At 46.0% G+C, this 24,310-nt stretch overlaps 1 protein-coding gene across 1 annotated transcript in view; it reads right to left on the bottom strand.

Annotated features, from left to right (window-relative positions):
- The window catches only part of CSAD (cysteine sulfinic acid decarboxylase), a 251,637-nt gene that overhangs the window by 99,921 nt on the left and 127,406 nt on the right, over nt 1–24,310 (bottom strand). Inside the window, exon 12 of the mRNA XM_069653337.1 lies at nt 17,226–17,425. Coding sequence (XP_069509438.1) covers nt 17,226–17,425 — 200 coding nt within the window. The remainder of the gene's footprint in view (nt 1–17,225; nt 17,426–24,310) is intronic.

Raw genomic sequence — 24,310 nt, forward strand, 5'->3', positions numbered from 1 at the left:
CCTCAGTAACAGGACTAATATTGTTCCTATGCAAATTTAGGAGCCTCCAGTTGGCTCTACTAGTCAGGAAATTGATGCCAAGTTCATACTGGATTGCCACCAGCGGCACTGAGGTCTGGATGTTAAGCACATGATGCCAGTAATTGCCCTCCAATGTGGGTAACATTTCCAACACCCCAAAAAAGTGGATATCAATCCCATATACAATCTTTGAGAAAATCTTTTGCTCAAAAAACTTTAAAATGGAAATTATGAAAAATCTACCGAATTGGGCATCTAACGGGATCGTCTGGTTAGCTAATCCAGAGACCCGTGCATGCAACCAATTTCTAATTTGAAACTTGTGTGGTTCAGAGATGATGGCGAAGCCAAGGTCGATGAAGCTATCAACTCTTTTGAGGGGTTCATTTTGGACAGAGCATTTAAAAGTGGACAGGTGCTTTTTTAAAGTGTAGTGCATAACCTTTGTTTTGCTAAAATTAAGTTTTTGGGAGTGAGCAATTACAAAAGTGTTAAACGTAGTTAAAAGTAATTTGAGAACATAATCAGTACAATCAAATATTAAAAAGTAATTGGCATAGCTCAACCATGTGACTTTCAAGGTATCAAGTTTAGGCAAGTCTAAAGCTATTGGCGTAAGATAGTCTCCTATATCTGAAATATATAAAATAAAAAGACAGGGGGCAAGAACACACCCCTGGAAGTTGGTATCTTGGTGGACAAGCCACCTTCCGCACTTAACCTAACCTGAACTACGGTTTGGTCATGGAGTCCGATAATTAATCGCAGTAGTCCTTCGGGCAGGCCCCAGTAGCGCAACTTTGCCCAAAGTAAAATTCTGTCTACTGCATCAAAGGCAGCAGCCAGGTCGAAAGTGGCAATAAAGATAGAGTTATAGTTCCATGCTCAGGCTAAAGATTGAACACACTTCAATATTATTAAGGTGGTATTAATTTGCCTGTGAAAACATATGTGCCACTTTTGCAGTCGTCCAGACTCAGCCGCCCATGACTCTAGATGACCAAGAATCAGGGAGGCAAAGACTTAACTGTCTGCATTCAATATGAATATTGGTCGTTAATTTTTCAGGTCACGCCTTCGGCCCTTTTTATATATTGGAACTATGTGTGCCACACGCCATGATTCTGGGAATTGGTGACATACCAAGATCTGTTCAAAATAGATAAAATAATCGATCACGTACATTTTACACTTTTAAACAATGCATTTGATAGTTTGTTTGTGCCGGGAGCTTGGGAAGAACTAATCTTTTTGAGAATTCCCTCTAATTTCTCCTGATCCATAGGAGTTATTGAATTGCTGTCGAAAAGAAATCAGTGAGATGTCAGACTCTTTCTGAGAACACACTTGAATATTGAGATACCCAATCTAATTCAGATACAAGATTGGTTTGAGCATTGGGTTGTATAATGACATCATCATTAATAATCCCCCACACAACTGAGGAATTTTTATTTTTCAACACTACCAACATGTTCTCTGTGTCTTTTTGGTACAGCAATATTCTGTGGCTCCTCAGCCAATCTTTATAATAGGACATAGCTTTCTTTATTTGGTTAGAGTAGTTCACAAAGGCAGCTCTTTTCTACCTTTTAATGCTTTAATTTGATTTCTCTTGTAGCGTTTTCTGTCAATCACCTCTTGATCGAAAGCATGGATGTGTTTATGCTTAATCCTATTATTCATAGAATGACCCAGAATGAAGTCTAAAAATTCATCAAAAAAAGGTTAACTTCATCAAGTGAAAAGGTGTATATTTTCCAATTTAAAGAACAGTCATCCAAACAGAGAGCAACTGCATCATTAACCATGCATTTATAATAGGACATAGCTTTCTTTATTTGGTTAGAGTAGTTCACAAAGGCAGCTCTTTTCTACCTTTTAATGTTTTAATTTGATTTCTCATGTAGCGTTTTCTGTCAATCACGTATTGATCGAAAGCATGGATGTGTTTATGCTTAATCCTATTATTCATAGAATGACCCAGAATGAAGTCTAAAAATTCATCAAAAAAAGGTTAACTTCATCAAGTGAAAAGGTGTATATTTTCCAATTTAAAGAACAGTCATCCAAACAGAGAGCAACTGCATCATTAATCAGTTTGATACTTTGAGGGTTCCATGAACTTTTATTGCCCGCAAGGTTCACAAAGAGGTCACAGGGCCCATCTAGACTTGCACACGCGACCCCGAAGTCAATCTCTGCAAACAACATAAAATGGTCACTTAAAATGGTGGGTCGAATGTTCAAGAAATTACATCCGCTAAATACCGACCTTGGTGAAAATATATAATCTATAGTGGAGAACCGAGTGTCGTTACTCCACGTGTAGTTATGAGGAATATCGCCAGGGACAGAGCCATTGAACATTTTAAGCCCTAAACTGTGGAGGGCTCGTAGCCATTTAGCACCATTTCCCAACCCCAAATTAGAATTACCCAATCTGGAGCTAAGAGTTGTCTCTAGATTAAAGTCTATACAATGGGCATTAAGATCACCCTATACAATTGGAAAGACATCTCTGACTTCATTGCAAAAGCCATTTACAAAGGTGGTAGTTTGACCAAAGCGATCCCCTTGTGCCAATACACATTTATTAATATTTATTAATAGGAAATCAAGCTTTGGCATCCCTTCTTTCACCATAATGTGAGTGGCTAAGAAGCCCCGAGACACCTCGGTCACACTTAAAATTACTAAGCCTGGGCATGATTTTATTAAAGTAAGTAGACCCCCCCAGGGATGGCCCCGGACATCTTTCTGAGCTGCTTGACAATGGGACAAGTAGTCGTCAAACGTGGGTTTTTCAGTTAGCCAAATTTCTTGAAGACAGATTAGATGGCATGTTTTGAATAGATTTGCTAGTGCACAGTTGGTTAACAGATTACGAAGACCCCTGGAATTCCAGGACAAAAATAAAAGTTAATTTAATTTGACCTTTGGGGTTTAGGCTATGATTGGTCTCCTTTTCCAGATTGCAGAAAGGCTCCCGTTAGCCACGACCAGTTGTGAATCTGGCTCAGGTTACCAGTGTTAAACTTTGTCAAAAAAACGACTCTCCCCATATTTACCCTGCAATCTGCTGAGATCAAAATCTCGGTTGGCAGGGGGGCAGTTGCCTTGCTAGATTTTATATGTCTGTTATCCACATCCGAGAACATAGAGACCTCGAAGACTTGTTGCCTCAAGGAGTGCCCTTCTTTCAGAATGATGTCAATAACAACTTTCAAGTTGATGTACATGACATTGTGGTCAGTTTGGTGCATATCAATGAAGTCCACTCTATTAATGTCCAATTAGGACAGTGCCCAGAGAATAGAAAGCCGCATGAGCCACATGATGTTTGATCTAGTCGATAAAATGTCTCGGTTCTCAGCTAGTAGACTTTCCATGAAGATTTTAAATGGACCCCTTGTCAGAAAAGATGGACCATCCACGATTTCAGTAAGCAGTCCCAGGGAACCTGATTTAGCAGTTAGCGCTGGAGATTCCCAATCATACACCCTGTCCGGTCCTTTAGAGTTTTTCAAAACACTCAGGGTTACTCTTTAACCCTGTCTTCTGTGGGTCTCAGAGAGACTTTGGTGAATATATAGCTCTGGGTCAGAGGACAGGTACCAAAGTTTTATGAAAGAGTTCTATGAAATCTGATTGGTAGATACGTAGGTACGTATTGGTCAACATTCGTTCCCGCTCTTGCAGGAAGACCAACAGATAATCAGAAAACTGATGTTGTTTGCGGATGTTGAGCTTCTCTATCATAAATTGGATTTGAGAGCCAGTCAGCTGACAATGATGAATTAGTTGAGACCGCCTGCCGAGGCTCACAGATGTAATTATGCAAATCAGAATAAAGTCCAGTTTCTGGTGGGATATTTAGTCCCCCCCACAGGTGCTAGCCATGCACTTGTTGGCATTGTGCCAAAGTCAGTTTGGACAGTTTGAGACTGTGTCATTTCAAACGTGACGGTTTTCTCAGGCGCCACGTCAGTAGACGACTCCACATCCATGGCAAAGTCCCCGCACTGTGAACCGCAGGCAGTAGTCACATTTCTTCCCCTAAGGAGGCTTCTTTAGGATGGCAGCAACTGAAGCTTGATTCACCAAGTCCCGCAAGAATTTCCATGAAGATTTCTTAGAGGCCTTGCCCCTCAATGTATTTTTGATTTTTTTTGTAGGAGCTGCTTTAATTCTAGAGTCAGCACTCGTTTTATTTCTTAGTACCTTTGTGATTGATGTGAAACCAACAGATGTCCACACTCTTGTGGAACTCTCCCGTCCCCTGAACACCCTTTCAATTATAAATACAATCAATATTTCTTGATATAGTACAATGATTTTTGAAATAAGTCTTTAGAAACCAATTTTTTGTAAAAATTAATTTTGATTTTACTTAAGTTACATATTAATATTTTCACGTTAATACATAAACTTGTTGGTTTTTGTGTTTGTATGATACCAAAGTGTACACAATTTGAAAATATTAGTTGAATTGTAGAAAATTCCCACAGTATATTCAATCAAACTTCAATTTGTCACAATGTAATTCATGGGTAAACAATATATTCATCACAATTTCCTCACATATGGCTAGAAGTTAATAAATCATATGTTATTATGGAAAATGTCAATGTATGATACTCGACGCGTTTCGGGGTTAGGTATCTCCCCTTTTTCAGGAGTTGTTCACCCTCTTTTCTTTTTTCACCTCGTTCACCTATAATGCATAATGTAATAATCAAACATTTCATAATATTCATCTGGATGTCCAATTCCTACTCCACTGTGGATATCCTCTTATAATAAATTGTGTTCTGATTTGTGCCAAAAATGTATGCATATTCTTAATATATAAGTACCCTAAGAAAATCAATGAAATGAGCTTGTTGTAAAAAGGTATGTGCAGATTTTACACATTAGTTTAAAACAATTGTTCTTAATATGCCTGTACATTAAATGATGCTACTACTAGGAGAGTATAAAGCGGATTTACCTTATGGTTTGTAAAGATTCACGCAACTCCTTATGTTAGTAATATCTCCATAGGGTCAATAATATCTCCTATTCCTGGATGGATGAGGAAGCGCCTTAATAACTTGTGGGCTGTGTATATCCTAGTGCCCCATCTGTAGAAAAAAAATAATATATGCAGAGATCCCTTTAGGTCTTTTGGGTGTAACTAATAACCCTGTAACCCCTAATTAGAATAACTTTTCTCACCATCATCCACATTGATGCACTGCGAACAATGGTTTGTGGTCTCAGGTGTGGTGCAATCACCAGTTGTTAGTTGCTTGTAGTTAAAGGGCATGAGAACATTTTTCTCCTAGTTAAAGAAATGGAAAGGGATATTTAAAATCCTTCATCTCCTGTTACATAAGGTAGGGCCTGATCCTGCTTCCATTCATTTATTATCCTCTCGCCTTTAGTCTTTAGTTTGTTCGCCTTAATCCGATCCTGAACCTTGTGGTGATAGTTCAGGTCTAAAAATGGCCACTATTTATATTGTGATGGCATCGCGCACTGGTGTGATGACGTCACAATGCAGTTACGTCTGCGTATGACGTATGCAAACAAAACACTGTGTCATCGGCTATCATTGTTTAGTGATACTCTGTTTAAATACCAACGTGGACTCTATAAATTTAGAGATTACCTTAATCCAGGGGTGCACAACTGATTTTGACAGAGGGCCGAAAGTACCTTACATGAGGGCTATAGTGGGCCGAAAAGTAAAAGTGGGCGGGGCGGTAGGCGGGACATGTCAGGAGGCTTTTTCAACCCCCAATTTGTATTAAACACATGGAAAAAGATGTTTTTGAGGGGTAACGATTTTTATTGCATTTCAAACTTACATTTTGTACTACACATTTTCCTTTGCTATCATTTATTTCGATTTAGTTATTGTATATCGTCTGTTTAATTAAATTATATATATTTTATTGACCCTTGATTGGACATTCCGTTATTTTGGACTGCTATAGTTTGCTGTTTGGGTTACCCAAGAGGAGTATGGCCTTCGTTGAGTCAGGTTTCCTCAAAAAAGCAAAGGATGTACATCTCCTAACTGTGCCTGTTTTAGCTTTATTATTGAGTTCACTCTTGGAGTGCAACACTATGCCCCATGGCTCCCATCCCCAACCAAACACTATGCCCCATGGTCCCCTCACCCCCAACCAAACACTATGCCCCATGGCTCCCATCCCCAACCAAACACTATGCCCCATGGCCCCCTCACCCCCAACCAAACACTATGCCCCATGGGCCCCCTCACCCCCAACCAAACACTATGCCCCATGGGCCCCCTCACCCCCAACCAAACACTATGCCCCATGGGCCCCCTCACCCCCAACCAAACACTATGCCCCATGGGCCCCTCACCCCCAACCAAACGCTATGCCCCATGGCCCCCACCCCCAACCAAACACTATGCCCCCTGTCCCTCACCCCCAACCAAACACTATGCCCCCTGTCCCTCACCCCCAACCAAACACTATGCCCCATGGCCCCCACCCCCAACCAAACACTATGCCCCCTGTCCCTCACCCCCAACCAAACACTATGCCCCCTGTCCCTCACCCCCAACCAAACACTATGCCCCATGGCCCCCACCCCCAACCGAACACTATGCCCCCTGTCCCTCACCCCCAACCAAACACTATGCCCCCTGTCCCTCACCCCCAACCAAACACTATGCCCCATGGCCCCCACCCCCAACCGAACACTATGCCCCCTGTCCCTCACCCCCAACCAAACACTATGCCCCATGGCCCCTCACCCCCAACCAAACACTATGCCCCATGGCCCCCACCCCCAACCGAACACTATGCCCCCTGTCCCTCACCCCCAACCAAACACTATGCCCCATGGCCCCTCACCCCCAACCAAACACTATACCCCAAACACACTCTCAAGCATGCACCCATACAGACCCGAACCCCCTCCCCCAACGCAGCACACACATTCTCAAGCATGAACCCATACAGACCCGAAACCCCCACCCCCAACGCAGCACACACATTCTCAAGCATGCACCCATACAGACCCGAACCCCCCACCCCCCAACTCAGCACACACACATGCACCCTTACAGACCCGAACCCCCCACCCCCCAACTCAGCACACACACATGCACCCTTACAGACCCGAACACCCCACCCCCCAACACAGCGCACACACATGTACCCTTACAGACCCGAACCCCCACCCCCCAACTCAGCACACACACATGCACCCATACAGACCCGAACCCCCCACCCCCCAACTCAGCACACACACATGCACCCATACAGACCTGAACCCCCACCCCCCAAATCAGCACACACACAGACCCGAACCCCCCCAACCCCAACTGAGCACACACATACAAACATGCACCCATACAGACCCGAACCCCCACCCCCCAACTCAGCACACACACATGCACCCTTACAGACCCGAACCCCCCAACCCCCAACTCAGCACACACACATGCACCCTTACAGACCCGAACCCCCACCCCCCAACTCAGCACACACACATGCACCCATACAGACCCGAACCCCCCACCCCCCAACTCAGCACACACACATGCACCCTTACAGACCCGAACCCCCCACCCCCCAACACAGCGCACACACATGTACCCTTACAGACCCGAACCCCCACCCCCCAACTCAGCACACACACATGCACCCATACAGACCCGAACCCCCCACCCCCCAACTCAGCACACACACATGCACCCATACAGACCTGAACCCCCACCCCCCAAATCAGCACACACACAGACCCGAACCCCCCCAACCCCAACTCAGCACACACACAAACATGCACCCATACAGACCCGAACCCCCACCCCCCCAACTCAGCACACAAAAAACATTCAAATCAAAACATTCATACACATCCGACACCCACCCCCACCCCCGCATCTCAACATACACACAAAATACATTCAAATACAAACATTCACACACATCAGACACACCCCCCCACCCCCGCATCTCAACATACACATAAAATGCATTCAAATTCCAACATTCATACACATCCGACACCCACCCCCGCATCTCAACACACACACAAAATACATTCAAATTCCAACATTCATACACATCCGACACCCCCCCACCCCCGCATCTCAACATACACATAAAATGCATTCAAATTCCAACATTCATACACATCCGACACCCACCCCCGCATCTCAACACACACACAAAATACATTCAAATTCCAACATTCATACACATCCGACACCCCCCACCCCCGCATCTCAACATACACATAAAATGCATTCAAATTCCAACATTCATACACATCCGACACCCCCCACCCCCGCATCTCAACATACACATAAAATGCATTCAAATTCCAACATTCATACACATCCGACACCCACCCCCGCATCTCAACACACACACAAAATACATTCAAATCAAAACATTCATACACATCCGACACCCCCCATCCCCCCCATCGCAACATACACACACAAACATAAAGTAAAACAGACCCGACACACAAACGCAAACAGACCACTTACCGGAGACGTGCTGGAAGGCAGGTAAGCAGGAACGCTGGAATCGTACTACGGCTGGCGTGGTCCAAGGCTGAAATGCCTTCCGGCATCAAGCCTTATGGACCACGCCAGCCGTAGTGCTGGCCCTCCATTGGGTCAGCACACACACACTACGTGGCTCGTAGGAGCAACGTGGTGCATGTGTGTGCTGAGCCAATGACGGCCAGTGTTTTGTCCGGCCCGGAAGACAACAAAGACTTTCCTAATGGAGGGCGGCCGCGGGCCGCCCTCCATTAGGAAAGTCTTTGTGCCTCGCGGGCCGGACAAAAGAGCATGGCGGGCCGCAACTGGCCCGCGGGCCGTATGTTGTGCACCCATGCCTTAATCTCTACTGTCTGTATTGTGCATCGGATAAATCCGTTCTCAAAAGATGAATATCAAAGGAAAATAAAGAATCCTAGCGCCGATATAGGTTTACATGGTGTTACTGGCGAGCTGCATGATCCTAGTCTCCAATGTGTATAGGTTCATCTGCGTGAAATCATTTTGCATTACTATGTAAATAATGAGTAATAAAAATTATATTATATGTAGTATCTGCTTTATCTTTAACCTAAAGAGAGTTTTTTTTGGTTACTGGTAGTATTAAAAAATCTAGGATCATCCGCATGTTTATTCATCTAGTCATAATGATATGCTCACACTCTTATGTATGCTTCACCCCATACTAGTACATAAATCGTTATCTTGTTTCATATGATAACAGCTCTTTGTTAGTGACCATCTGTTGACAAGTAGCGTGATGTTAGTAAACAGGGTACATTTTTAGTCCATTCTGGTATAGTTAGTAACTAGGGCTCCCTATGTCTAAATGTATCATATGAAGGAGGCTAAGCTGTACTCCTCGTTCATCCCTTTAGGTGCCAAACTGTTGAATTTTTCTATCCAGAAGATTTCTCTGTGGTTCATCAGTCTAGCATGATTGCCTCCTCTTTAGGATTTCTTTTTACAATTTCAAGTATTATCACCTTCAATTGCACAATGCTATGTTTCTTCAGTGAAAAATGTCTGGCCACTGGTGAGCGTATATTGTTGGTCCTTATGTTGCTCTTGTGCTCATTCCAGTGCTCCTTAGCTTTTCTTTGGGTTTGTCCAACATAGTAGATGCCGCAAGGGCAACTAAGTCCATAGATGGATTTTGTGTCACATGACGCAAAGTCATGTGGGGGAATTTTGTTCCCATTGTCTGGGTGTCTCACGTAGTTGCCTTTCATTATGTTATTACAATTGCAGCATTAAGGCATGCAAAGGTACCTGATTTTTTCTTTTTCAATGTAGGTTGGCTGTCTATTTGTGATCTTTCTGCCTTGACAAGTTGGTCCCTAAAATTGCGTCCCCTCTTGTATGCAATTATAGGTGGTTCAATTTAGTTGGGGTTCCAATCCAATGATTCTCCAATTCTTCTTGATCATCCGTGTTATGGGATGACTTTGAGCAGAATATCTCAATGCATAAAGGAATGGGATTTCACCTGACTTGTTTTTGGCTACTAATAGGTCTTTCCTTTCCAGGTTTTGTGTTTTTTCTTCTGCTTTCTTAATGGTTGCTTCTGGGTAGCCTCTTGTTTTGTATTTTTCTGTCATTAACAAATTCTCATTCCTTAGGGTGTCTGTAGATGATATGATCCTTTTCAGTCGAAGGAATTGACTGTAGGGTAAATTACTTCTGAGATGTTCAGGATGATGACTTCGAAAATCTAGTGTATTGTTAACATCAGTAGGTTTATGGTAAATACTTGTGGTAATTCCTTCTGGTCCAATTTCTAGTTCTACATCCAAGAAGTGTAATTTAGGGGTTCCTACTTCCATTGTGAATTTGATTCTTTCATGTACTGAATTGATGTATGGTAGAAATTCATCCAACTCTGTATATCCTCCTCTCCATATCACAAAAACATCATTGATGAACCTTTTCCAGCTAATAAGATTTTCTTTCCATCTTGTTGGCATTAGAATCCAATTCATCCTTAGATGAAACATGAATAAATTGGCGTATGCTGGAGCCATGGAAGACCCCATTGATGTGCCTGCTGCTTGTAGGAAGTATTGTCTTGTATCTGAAAAAGTTGTTTACGAGTATAATTTTACTCAATTCCAGGATAAAGATTCTATTTGCTTCACAGTCACTCTGCGTAATGCCCATACCTTTGTGATTGATTCAGCCAGTAAGTTGTGATCCATGCAAATCATGTCTTCTTCATTTCTCTCGTCTTCCAGCACAGTTACAAGCCCACCACTCACAATTTCTGAGGTGTCTGCAACCATCACTTTCTGAGACTCATTCTCTTCAGGAATAGTTGAACTCCAAGTGACACTGGGATTAGAAACCAGATCCCTTTCCCAGCTGTCAGAGTTAAGGAGAGTTGATACATTGTCGGCACCCCCTAGCCCCAGATAAACTCTGTTGAGAACTCTACCAGCTAGACTTGTTTCTTCTTGTGCGCTGTTACTACCATTCTGAGCAAACATTGAGGGGTTACAAGTTCGTAAACCTTCTTGCATGGAGAAAGATTTACCCCCCAGAAACTGTTTTAACTTGTTTTGCATCAAAACATGCTCAGATTTAAATAACAGCGATTCCAACATGTTGGAGTGAATTCTAGACTCGGGTTTCAAGACTTCATATAGGGAAACCAACATGCATAAAACTTGATTAATTTCTGTTAGAAAGCCCTCTTGTCCCTCAGTTGCATGCTCACAAATGTTAGTGTCCACCCTTTTAAGCAAGGTAGACAAAAACGTCTATGTCGCACTTAGCCCGGAATAGAGGATTAAGAAGTAATAGATGAGTCGAAGTCATGTGTTGTCATATTCGGTAGTGGAGGGTGTCGTTGAGAGAGTCATACTCTGACTAAGGTCCCTGGTAGTCGGGAGCACTTAACAGAACATCCTCTTATGGGGGACAGCTGAGGGGTACCGATGAGTGCATTTCAATGGGCAGAGCTTTATCAATGGCTCCTTTAAGAGGCAATGGCTGAGCAGCATTGAACATTTTTATTTTTGGGGTATGAGTTTTGCCGTCCTTTGTGCAGGCAGCGGATTCAGACACATTCTGCAGTACTCGGGTACTTATATTGGAGCGGCCAGATGTACCTTCACCAGGAGAACGTAGAAGTTAAATTAACATTTTTAGAACCATTGGGGATATTTGTTGTATTTCTGGCATCATCAAGGACTTTGCCCCTCTACGTAGGTTGTACATGCGAAAATCTGTGGAACAATAAGCAGTCAGCTTTATTATAAAGTTTCTTTGTAGGGTAGCGAATGAACCTGAAAACCGAGTGAAGGTACAACACTCTCCATTCAGTTTTCGAGGCCTCCTCCCCACACTGCAGCAAACTGCTCTTTGTCTCCCGTTCTTCGTGCTCACCACACTCAGCAGAGTGTAATGAATTTATGTTGCAAGCTCGGGAAGCCCAGGGCTGAAGGCATGCCTATGGCTTCAATTAGCTTTGGTCAGATGCCGTCTCGAGGCCTCCTCTTCACACTACAGCAAACTGCTCTTTGTCTTAGGTTCGTCGCACTGTCTAGATTGTTAAAGGAGAGTATTGCGGTCCCTACAATTGAGGAGCCATGCCACTTTAATCCTTGGCAGGCACTCGGTGGAGAAGGTGTTGCTGTGTTACTGTGACCCAATGAGCCTGCTCTATGAAGAAGAAGTTCAACAAACCCTTCATCCCCACTGACTTGTCAATGAGGTCTCAATAAAGAGTTGCATGGAGCCTCTCTCCACCAATTTCAGAAGTCTGACGGTTTAATGTTGCAGTGGGAACATCTGTCCAGGTCATCCACCCTCTCCTCCATTTTCTTGGAAACACTCTGTAGTGCCAAAACGTGTTCCTTGAAAGCTCCCACGGTATCCTCCTGGGTCGAGATCCATTCTTCTGCCTCTCTGGTTCAGTCACATATTTTACAGGGGTCAGCGTAGAGTTGGAAGTGGTCCTATTTTGCTCTCCAGATATTGTCTCATGACCTTGATCTCCATCATCACTTGTGCTACTTTTGGTTCCCCTGGCAAGCCCCATCAGATTCCTCTTGCCCTCCAATGGATGCCACCCAAAGCCTTGACACTGAGGTTTCAGTGTATTAACGTATCTGTATTTCCTGGTTTGTCCCTACTACGGTTTACTTTTTGTATTCTGTAGATTGCCTTTGATAAGAGACTGCCCATAAGGTGGGCCACCCCCAATCCACTGGTGGGAAAACCACAGCGCAAACCAAACTGCACAGTTGTGTACCATATTTTCTCTCTGCTTAAATGCCCAATCCTGATGTCCCCAGGAGCACCAACCTGCACATATCCCCCACCAGCCAATCCAGGGATTTCAGGCCCACAAATCAGCATATCTGCAGCAATATTGAGGGATCAGGACTATGCCAGGTCAGAGCTTGCCTCACCTCCTGCCGCCCACAGGCCCTGCAGCTAGAAAGCCAACTGTGCAACTGTCCTATCAGAGGATCGTCCAGTGGTCAACTGCCCCAGCACAACTTTGCTTGATTTAGCTTGCTGCTATTCTTTACAGGGCAGAAGCACTGTCCCTTTTCAATATTTTCACCATGCTCAAGTCACCCCTTGGGGATCTGCCATTATGTGCTGTGCGAACCACAGGTGCTGGCCACCTCCACCCTCTTCAGCAGGACAGGGTGGTCTGTGGATCTGCATTCATCTCTTCAGGCTAGGAAGAAGGGACAGCACAGAATGGCTGCCACCAACCCCTGGCTTAGGGATAGGGACCTCCTGCAACTGAGCCACTCTACACTTCGGTCCTAAGCTGGGGACAGCTACAGCACACCCACTCCCCACTGATATCAGACAATTTATTGAACCGTGGATGTCTCTCCTCAAGTCCGGTCTCCACCCCAAAATGCACTTTACGAGAGCTCCCGAGGAAAAATTCACGGCTCACTGCCACTACAGATTCTGCTGCTAGTTATTCCTCCCAGTCCACAGGCAGGGACCCCCATCCACACCAGAGGACCTTACAATCATTCCCCCGGCCAGGGTATGGCCGCAGCTCCCACTCTACTGGTGCTGCGGCTGGGACCACAGCCCCACATCCTTTAGCCGGCATAGACAAAGTCAGTCTGCAGAGCTACGGGATCCCCCGTAAGCACTTGATTCTCACCCCTCACTACTCTGTACACCAAGGTCCATCTTGGAGAACTGAGGTGGAGTCCTATTTAGGGCACAATCGGCAGACATCTTGAGAGCTGCTCGCGCATTGGGGCAGGAGAGCCAACACTGAAGCTGGATTTCTTTGCCTGATGGGAACAGACCACTCTGCTGCCATCAAGCAAGGGCAACCTCTGGTACTGGAATCTGCCTTCAGGCTGCAACGTCGTTTCACTGTGACAGGATTACTCTTTGAGATTGTATGGGCTGGCGGCAGAGCTTACAGGGATGACTCCTTCTCTCCTATTACTTGTTTTCCGAAGATAGGAACACAGCATCTCCTCCCCTTCCTTCCAGATATCAGGGAGGTTGCTCTGGTTGCCCCGCTGTCAGCAACGGGTGTCTCTAGCAAACGTGCACCTCACAATAAGATGCGTACCTACAGAGAGCGCGAGGCAGAGAACAACAGAGAGAGGAAGAGAGCATGGAAAGAAAGGGAGTGAGAAAAAGCACTAGATGTTTAACTTTTAATTAACCATTAATTTGTTCATACCTCCTCTGGTGAAAAAGTGCCTTTCGACTTTGGACATAGACCACCAGTTTTAGTCAATGGCCAGTTTTCACACAGTTGTCAACAATAGTGGTTTTCACTTCTATCCATATCCAGATCATATCAAAGGCAGTTGCACCAGTGGGGTAATGATGGTTCATCAAGACCTTGACATTTCTTGTTATCTTTAACGCTATCCATTGTGGGAGGAACAACTGGCCCCCAATCTATCCCTCTAGTAAGAGTAACAATCATCTACACTAGGGGTCCTTTGGTGCTACTTTATTTGACATGTTTTCTTCTGTTTTTTATTTTTGTTTTTACAAAATGAAACACTAGCCTACACATGAGTCTTTTGCAGGAATGTCACCAGTCATTTCACTCTTTGGGACAAAAACATTTGCTGTAAATATGAACTGCTTATTTCTGCTACAGCAGGTGATTCTGTGCCTTTTAAGGGAAGATGGTCTCTTTTAAGAGACTGTAGAGCCCAGGTTTTTATCCAAACAAGGAGGACTATGGGTAGTTGAGTTAATTTCCTTTTTCTATTCCTCTGTCAGAAGAAGGATGAGCAGGGCTTCAAATTCACTTGTGGTGTCCGAAGGTGGTAGATTGCTGCGTGTTGACTGCTTGCCTATCACTCACCCAGAATACCCTGCAGTCCCAATTGGATTGACTGCAATTATCCATGAGACGAGATAATGTGCCAAGGACTGTCTGATGAGCATGCGTTCCAGGGCATCCAGCCAGGCGATCAAACAGTTAGGGTCAACAATAGAGATCAAAACAAAGGCACCCAACTAAATTAAAGAAAAGGCCTAGCCCAAAAGACATTGGCAGAGGTGACAGTCGTTCCCAGCTCTGCTGGCTTCTTGCCATCAACAATGAGCGCTTTTGCTGTTTCATAACCAATGATATTACGATGAAACCAGCAGAGGCGCAGTTGAACTGATGCTCATACTTCACAAAGCACTTGGCATGGCAACGGGCCGGGTGACGTCTATCTAGCACAACACCATGGAGGCAGTGGAGAGGTGCAGTTAGTTTCTTTTGAGGCATAATCAACGATGGGAAACACACAATGAATCAAGCAGTAGTAATTTCGTGAGACAACGAATCTGAGCAACAGGCAAAAGAGGCATTGCACGTCAGACGAGCTTACAAATCTCAATGACAGTACAGTAAATAAGCCAATGCATAGCAGTGGTGCTGGGTGGACATCTCTTCTTGCCGAAAATCTGCCTGGTGTGCTGGGAGCACTCTTGTATCACCCACCCATTGTCTAGCTAGTACTGAAAAATCAGCGCACACCTTTTACTGGCAGTTTTTACAAGCAAAATTAGCATAAAAGAAGGTGTGTCATTTTTAGGGTCCCATTTATACATGAGGGTCATTAGAGACTGGAGTTTGATCTTCTGACAGCGCCCACCATCTTGGGTTCATCTTCATCATACTCCTTGCAATCCCACTGGGGTTTGGTTTGGTTAGAGGTTCAGATTACTAGGGTTCCTTGTTAAGGCCTGCTGGGCTGGAGCACTCACATGTTATGTGTCAGACTCTGACATAGTGCAGTCTACACTTCAGAAGTTCAAATCCTGGTAGAGCCACCTCAGTCCTTCTTCCTTCTGATGTTAGGAAAGGACTTTATGTATTGGGTTTTTATAATGCGCCTATACACAATGTGTTTCAAGGCGCAACAAGACAAGGGGGAGGAACAGGGATGACAAAACAGAAACGGTCCTACTAGGCCTTGTGACAGTCAGACCTTGCAAGTGCAGTAATAGAAGTGCAAGCGAGGGGCGAGGGTGCCAGAGGGTAAGCGAATGCCCAGGGAGGCCAGGTGTACAGATCCCAGGGGATCAGAGTGCAAGGGCAGAAAGGTCCATGTGTTAAGTGTGAGGAACAGCCTGGAGGGGCCAAGGGGGTGCAGGCCCAGCCAGGCTAGCGATGGATGAGGGAGCCCAGAAGGGAAAGTGCAGGTTGGCCAGGGGGTCAAAGGAGACCAAATGCAAGGGTAGACTGGTAGTGGAGGGCCAGGTGACCTGTAAGAATCTGAAGGAACCAGCAGCCAGTCAAGAGGCAGAGCGGGGAAGAATTAGCAGGGGATTGGGAGAGGGAAGGATTAAGAGAAAAGGAGGGTCTTGAGAAGCTTCTGGAACTGAAGGAGAACCTGCCCAAGTCTGAGAGGGACAAGGAGACCATTCCAGAAGGAGGCACCTGCAAAGGAGAGGGATCAACCCCCACTCTTTGCTTGGAGAAGTGTCTGATCTGCAGAGATTTGGAGCTAGAACACCGAAAGGCTCTAGCAGGGAGGTATTTATGTAGAGAGTTGGATGTAGCGGAGTCCCAGGCCCCAGAAAGCCTTTTGGATGATGCAGAGGGTTTGAACTTGATCCTTGCAGAAACTGGAAGCCAGTGGAGAGATTTTAGGGCTGGAGAGATGCGGTCCCTGGTTTTGAGGCCAAGGATAGGTCTTGCAGTTCTATTCTGGATTAGTTGAAGGGGGCGAAGGGAGGAGTTAGTAGGTTAAGGAAGAGGCTGTTACAGTAGTCCAGTCTGGAGAGGACCAGAGCTCTGTAGACATTGAGCTTCTGCGAGGAAAAGAATAATGGTTTGGTAATCGCGGAGATGACTGATGTCGTGTGTGGGTATTAGTGGATTATCAGGATCTGTAATGAGGGTGCCAAGAGGCTGCATGTAAATGTTAAAGAGGATCTGTGAGAGGATGGGGCCTTCCACAGGAGACTGAGAGTTAGTTAGAACGCAACATGTTCATCTGGTCAGCCTGGCGTCTGCCTGAGAGGTAGGAGGAAAACCAATTCAAGACAGTGCCAATGAATCCACTGAAGGAGAGAGATTCTCAGAGTGAGGACGTGCCAGGAATTTCCCATCTCTGTGTAGTCCTAGTAATGTTTGAGATGTACAAGCTGCAGCAGTCCTCAGTGAACACAGATGCTGAATGATTATTCAGAGGCTTACCTGGTGAGCCCAATTGCTCGGTCTACGCGCTTCTCGAAATCATCTGTTCCATTCGCCTTCCACATCAGCCAGAGCTTCAGGCAGTCCACCCTCCGGCCGCATTGGATGGATTTGTCACCTGTATCAAAGGAGAGGTCGTAAAACTTGTCTGTCTGGAAAAGGTAGGAGGCGCTGGCACAGTGGCACTGCTTCATAAGACCCTGCAAAACACGCCAGGCAGGAGAGTCAGGTTAGCATTCTGTAAGGGAGGATGTAGAAAGGAGAAGCAAAAGCATAAGAGCAGATGTGGGGGTGTTTGTGAAGAGCCATCCTCTGCTTAAGGATGTCAGGGTCATTCTGAAAACTCTGACTTCCATTAAACCGTGGTTACAAGCATCTGTACAGGCACCATCCAACACCTTATGCCCTCCTTTCAGGACATCTGAAGGACTCTTGACAGGCTGAGCACAACAAGGTCTGTGTAGGGAGAGGCTCTGCCACCTCAAAGCATCTTCACCAGGCCCACCACCACACGGCCCCTGCAGACAGTCAATCTAGGGTCTAACATCTCAAAGCCCTGTTACCTAGTCCATGTGCAACAGCAAGAGATTTTCTCAGCATGGCAAGACTGTGTTAAGATAGGCCCAAATACGCCAATAAAGATAAAATCATCAATAATGGAGTAACTCCAAGTGCACGTGAAAACCCAGCTTTATTCAGATACAATGGCCGCTAGGAGAGCATTCAAAGGACAATCTCAAAATGGCATTAGGAACAACAAGGCTTTATACCAAATATACATCATAGCTGATGTCATAGTTAGTAAACTTCTTAACAACTTCTTCTCTAGCACTGGATTAACATAGAACATATAGAACATACCTAGAGGTGAGCCTTTTAACTATTTGTTCCTTCACAACTAATAACTCCTCCTAGGTAGATCCTTCTACAAATTATATATTTCAATATACCATGCCATTGGTTGGCACTCTACTACATTAGCTGATAAGGTGAAGAAGGTTCTGATTGTCCAGTTATTTGCTAATCTGGCCTCGGGCACCGTTTTTCAGTGCCAAGGGGTACGTGGTGGGGAAGGAGGGATGGGCGAACTGCTATGATCAAGTTTTAAAAAGTTACTCTCTTATCGTTGCCAGGCCTGAGGCCTTATCTGCCATTTGTTCGTGGCCTTGGCACATCGTCTTGGTGTCTGGATGTACTAACAAATGGCAGGTATGCCATCTAATTTGGCCTGGAATAAATGACCATTGTTTTGGTCACATGGTATAGGACCACTGTCCAGAGCTCAATTTCATTTATTTATTGGATTTTCTGCTGTTCTGACATGTGTGGTCTTTCCTCCGGCAGACACTTGGGTCGCTGTGTACTCATTCATTATGGGAGCACTTGGCGTGGTAGCTGCTTGCACCTGGCATTCAAGGATATGTCTATTTCTCACTGCTACTAACTGCAACTAATTAATTTGAATAATTCCATGTTGTGTGTCTTGGGAAACGTTATCTGGTCTGGGGCCAGCTTCTAAGCCAAACTCTCCTCGGCGCACTGACCTTGGTGCTTGGGGCTGCTGTCTGAGCCTCGTGGGGCCTAGAAGTTTGTGTTAAGCAATTGTATGTCAGGATGAAGTATTTCAGAATTGAGGCCTTGCCGGGTTGGGTCTGAGTACTGGTTCTTTCTCTGCCATGTTAGTGTTATTTGTGTCTTTTGCATGCTGCCATTCCTTTTTCCCTGCCCGTGCATGATTCAACCTCTCTCTGCCTGTTCATGTCTATACTGCTTGTGTAAGCCTGTCTGGGAAATCTGAAACCCTCCTACTTGTGTGAATGGCAACTACTTGTCGCCCTGCTTGTGTCATTTATTTATTTATTTCCATTTGTAAAGCGCGCCGAACCCGAGGGTAACTGGGCACTGGTTACAGTACATAGATGAGATGGTTACATAATACAGAGGAGGTAGGCATAGTAAGATTTAGCAAGAATAAAGGTAGCACAACTTGACAATGTGAGCTAGGGGTCTTGTGTGAAGAGCCAAGTTTTAAGTTTCTTACGGAAGGACCAGAAAGAGGGGTTGGATCTGAGTGATAGCGGTAAGGCATTCCATTGTTTGGTAGCCACTACTGGGACGCTGAGGCCGCCTGCTTTAGCTTGTTTGTATTTGGGCACGGTGAAGAGGTGGGACGTGATGGCTTGGGTAGGTCTGTCAGAGTGGGGTTTAGTAAATTTGTTGGTGAGGTATTTCGGGGCTGTGTTAGTAATGCATTTGTGTGTGATTGAAAGGGTTTTGAATTAGAAACGGTTTTGGACAGGACACCAGTGGCCGTTACGTCTGGCGGCAGAGATGTGTTCTTTCTTTGGGATGTTCAATGCTGCTCTTAGGGAATTATTCTGTATGATTTGGAGTTGTTTTATGTTACTTGCAGACGTTCCTGTGACTAGCATGTTATAGTAGTCTAGTCTGGATAGTATAAGGGCTCTGGTTAGTGTGATGCAGTTGTTAGGTGTTAAGAATGGTCGCAAGCGTTAATGAGTTCAGTTACATAGGCTGCTGCAAGGCCATTGTGTTGCCTTGTCTGGTTAGGGAGAGCGAGGAGTCGAGATAGATCCCTAGAGTTTTCACTTCCTTCAGGACTGTGATAGGGTTGGCATCTATGGTAAAGGATTTGTAATCGCCATCCAGTTTGTTCAAGCAGGGTTATGTTCCTAATACTAGAAGTTCTGTTTATCGTCATTTAGACAAAGTTCATGTTGTGCCATACAGGCTTGGATGATTTAATACATTTTGTTAAGGGCATTGGTATCCTTGATGTAGTCACCGCAGATAGGCCGAGGATCTGCATATCATCCGGATAGTTGGTGTAAGAGACACTTTGTTCATTCTAAGAGGTCGAAAAGGGGCTTAGTGAAAATGTTATAGAGTGTTGGCAAAACACATGAGACTTGGGGCACGCTGCAGAGGACGGGGGCTAGTGTGGCAGCCGCTAGGTTGGAGAAGACCCCCATTGTGCAATTGGACAGAAAAGATTTTATCCAAGCTGTAGCTTTGGAAGAGAATTGGGCTGAGGAGGAGAGGTGCTGGCAAAGGATTTGGTGATTTACTAGGTCAAACTTCACAGATAGGTCAAGTCTGTGCAGGATGGCTACGTTTCCATTGTCTATGATCTCATCCATTTGGATTTTGAGGTCTAGGAGTGCTGACTCCGTGCCGTGTCCTGGGCGGAAGCCAGATTGGCGTAGACCAAGGATATTATTTGACTCCAGGTATTCCTGTATTTGCAGGTATGTTGCTCTGTCTAGAATTTTGAGGAGGAAATGGACGGTGGTGATGGGGCGGTAGTTGGTAGGGATGTTAAAGTCTAGTGAAGGTTTTTTTAAGAGTGGGAGAACCCAGGCATCTTTCAGTTTATTTGGAATGATTCCTTGAGTGAAAGAGTTGTTGCTGAGCGAGGTGATGAAATGTGCTATTTCTGCTGCGCGTTCTTTCATAAAAAGGGGCTGGGCAAATGTCGCCCTGGCATCTAGAGGGTTTGAGGCCTTTGATAATGTTAGTCACTTCTTGTATTTTAGTTGGTCTGAATTCAAATAGTTTGTTGGGATTGGGCAGGAGGCCGAGTCCGCTGGTGTATCTGGTGAGGATAGTTTGGCCTTTTTGGTGGCCATTTTGTTTTGTAGTAGGGCGGTCTTGTCAAGGAGTGCCTTGTGGGTATTAGTACACCAAGTGGAATCTTTGAGGCAGCTTTCTGGAGGAGTGACAGGGGATTCGAGTTCGTGCAGGATGGAGAATAGTTCTTCTGTACCAGTTTTGACTTTGGATATGCACTCTTTGTAAGTAAGTCTCTGTGCCTGGATGATGGCATATTTGTAGGTTTTTGCTGCTGTGAGGAACTGGTCTTTATTTGCTTTTGAAGGTATAGTTTTCCAGGTAGACTCTGCGGTTCACTTGGTGGCTCATAGAATGTTCAGGTCTGATGAGCTCCAAGAGTTTAAGTGAGCTCTAGGTTTTGGTTTGCAGGTACTTAGTGGGGAAACTTTGTCTATAACTAGAAGGAGAGTTTGACTGTATAACTTCACCATTGGGTTAGCGTTGCAGTCTGATTGTTTGTAGTTAGTGATAGAGCATAGCATAGGGAACATATTCTCAGGAGTGACGTTGCGTGTGTTTCTAGATTGCGAGGCAGGAGCCAATTGCGGTAAGACTTTGGGTGTGGAGTATTTTGGGATAGTGAAGGTGATGACGCTATGGTCAGATCAGGGGCCAGGGAGGTTGGAGATGATGCTGGTGTTGCCATTCATGTCTCTGCCAACCAGTCTACTATACGGGCTTTGTCGTGTGTAGGCTGGGTGATACGTTGTGTGAATCCTAGCGATTCTGTTGTGTTGATTATGGCTGTAGCGCTAGCATCTCAGGGGTCGTTGAGGCCTAGATTGAAGTCTGCCAGAATAATAATTCTGGAGGAAGGTTTGGCATTGTTAGCCAGTAAGAGGGTGTATTGGCCAGGTGGTCTGTATATGATGTGGAGGGTTAGTGAGGCGGTATCGGGAAAAGAGAGTTGTATAGACAGCGACTCTCCCGAGTGGAAGGTTTGGTTGGCCATTTCTCTTAAGGTCATATCTTTTCTTGGCAATGAGTGCTACACCTTCTGTTTTGGCTAGAGGTCTGTCTTTTCTGAAGATGGTGTAGCCCTTGTGGATAGCTAGTGAAAGGACTGGGCTGGCAGCTGCGTGCAGCCAGGTTAGTGTGATGGCTAATAGGTCAAGTTGGCTAGAGGTGATCTGAGATGTCGAGGGCATGGGCTGTGAGTGATCTTGCATTGATTAGGCCTTGATGGATGTTGGCTGGGGAGGGGCATTTATTGATTATGGTGGTGGTTGTATGGATCTTGGGGCCAGGCAACATAAGGTTATGAGCTGGGGCTGCCTGGTTGGGTTGGGAGAGGTGGTCTGGTCCTGGAGAGTTTGAGGCATTTGTGCTGGGCTCATGCATGATATTAGCGGTGGGGTTCGCTGGGCAATGCTCGCATATGTTATCTGCAATAGGATACATTGGGTATGGTTCACACATAGTAACAGCAGTGGGGTTTATTGAGCATGGTTCTCACATGGTATCTGCAATGGGGTACACTGGGCATGGTTCACACAAGGTATCTTCAATGGGGTACAGTGGGCATGGTTCTCACAAGGTATCTTCAATGGGTGGTAACAGCAGTGGGGTTCATTAAGCATGGTTCACACATGGTATCTGCAATACGGTACACTGGGCATGATTCACATATGGTATCTGCAATGGGATACACTGCCGATGGTACATATATGGTATCTGCAATGGGGTACACTGGGCATGGTTCACATATGGTATGTGCAATTGGGTACACTAGGCATTGCTCCCACATGGTACATGAAATCAGGTACCCTGGGCATGGTTCACATATGGTATCTGCAATAGGGTACACTGGGAATGACTCACACATAGTAACACAAGTGGGGTTCACTAAGCAAGGTTCACACATGGACCTGCAAAAGGGTACACTGGGCATGGCTCACATATGGTATTAGTAGTGGCATCTCGTGGGTTGGTCTCATGCGTCGTGTGAGGGTTGGCAGTGAAAGTGTCCTCGTGCGTGGAGCTTGGCACTTGGGCGGGTGAGGCGCAAGTGTTGGTCCCATTTGAAACTGCGAGTTTGTCTCAGGCAAGGAGGACAGGATTGGAGGAAAGATATGCATGGGGTGAGTCAGGGGGTGTGCTGTGCTGTCGTGATAGTGCTCTTTGTAGCTTGTCTTGCTCGGCGAAGGCACGACCGCGCAGGTATCTTGCACCCAGAGAGTCTTGTTGTGGAGTTCCTGTAGTGGTGAGGGTACTTAGCAGGGGGGTTGTACACTTTCTCTGCGTATGGCCAGGCATAGGTTTTGGTCCCTGAGTGGGCGTTGGTATAATGGGGCCGCAGCAGCCACAGCTGCATTGCATGGGGGTTCTCTCGGTGAAGGATGGTGGGGCAGAGCATCGAGGAGAAAGCTTGAGGTCGCTGGATGGGGTTGGTCAGTTAGGTGGTTGGACATGCATAAGTTTAGGATTAAAGTTGCTTACCCAAGCGCTCTGGGACTTGGTCCAGCGTGATTGCAGCCCTCCGGCCTTCTGTGGCCTGACAGGGCCAGACCGGAAGGAGCCTTAGTAGTGGGCCTTTGGAGGGGGCAGGCTTTCTCTGCTGCTGCTCCCTCAATGGCAAGGAAGTACAGAGTTGCAGCCGATCCGCAATGATGAGAGAGGGCCTGGTGGGCGTAGGCAAGCGTGCCATTGTGGTGGCAGCCATATTGGAATGTGGTTCGCTCTCCTGGGCCGGGCTGCAATCACATGCAGTACGGGCTCGCTGGGACAGATCTGCGGTAATCTGGGTAGGCTGATGGGGAAGCACTTTAAGGCTTACCTCCTGTTCCTTTCCGTTGAGCTAGATGCAGCATGGCAGAGGGGCATCTGCTGCAGGGGGCAGTGCCTGATGGTGTGGTGGCCTACAGGGCCAGACAGGAAGGAGTCTTAGTCGTGGGCCTTCGGAGGGGGCCTGCATCGCCTGCTGGCACTCCCTCATTGGCAAGGAAGCCCAGAGTTGCGGCCAATCCGCAGTGATGAGAGAGGGCCTGGTGGGCCTAGGCAGTGTGCTATTGTGGTGACGGCCATCTTGGAATGTGGTTCGCTCACCCGGGCCTTGGCTGCAATCGCATGCAGGGCAGGCCCACAGGGAGGTTCTGTGGTCATCTGGGTAGGCTTATGAGGAAGCGCTTTATGGCTTACCTGCTGTTCTGTTCCATTGAGGTAGATGCAGCATGGCAGAAGGGCATCTGCTGCAAGGGGCAGTGCCTGATGGTGTGGTGGCCGACAGGGCCCGACAGGAAGGAGCCTTAGTAGTGGGCCTTCAGAGGGGGTGCTTCCTCATTGGCAAGGAAGTACAGAGTTGCAGCCAATGCACAATGATGAGAGAGGGGCTGGTGGACCTAGGCATGTGTGCCGTTGCGGCGGCGGCGGCCATCTCGGACTGTGATTCGCTCTCTCGGGCCGGGCTGCAATCGCATACAGTGCGGGCCCGCGGAGGCGGTTCTGCAGCCATC

This window comes from Ambystoma mexicanum, chromosome 3q (assembly GCF_040938575.1).
Source record: "Ambystoma mexicanum isolate Mex_15411 chromosome 3q, UKY_AmexF1_1, whole genome shotgun sequence".
NCBI classification, from domain to species: Eukaryota; Metazoa; Chordata; class Amphibia; order Caudata; family Ambystomatidae; genus Ambystoma; species Ambystoma mexicanum.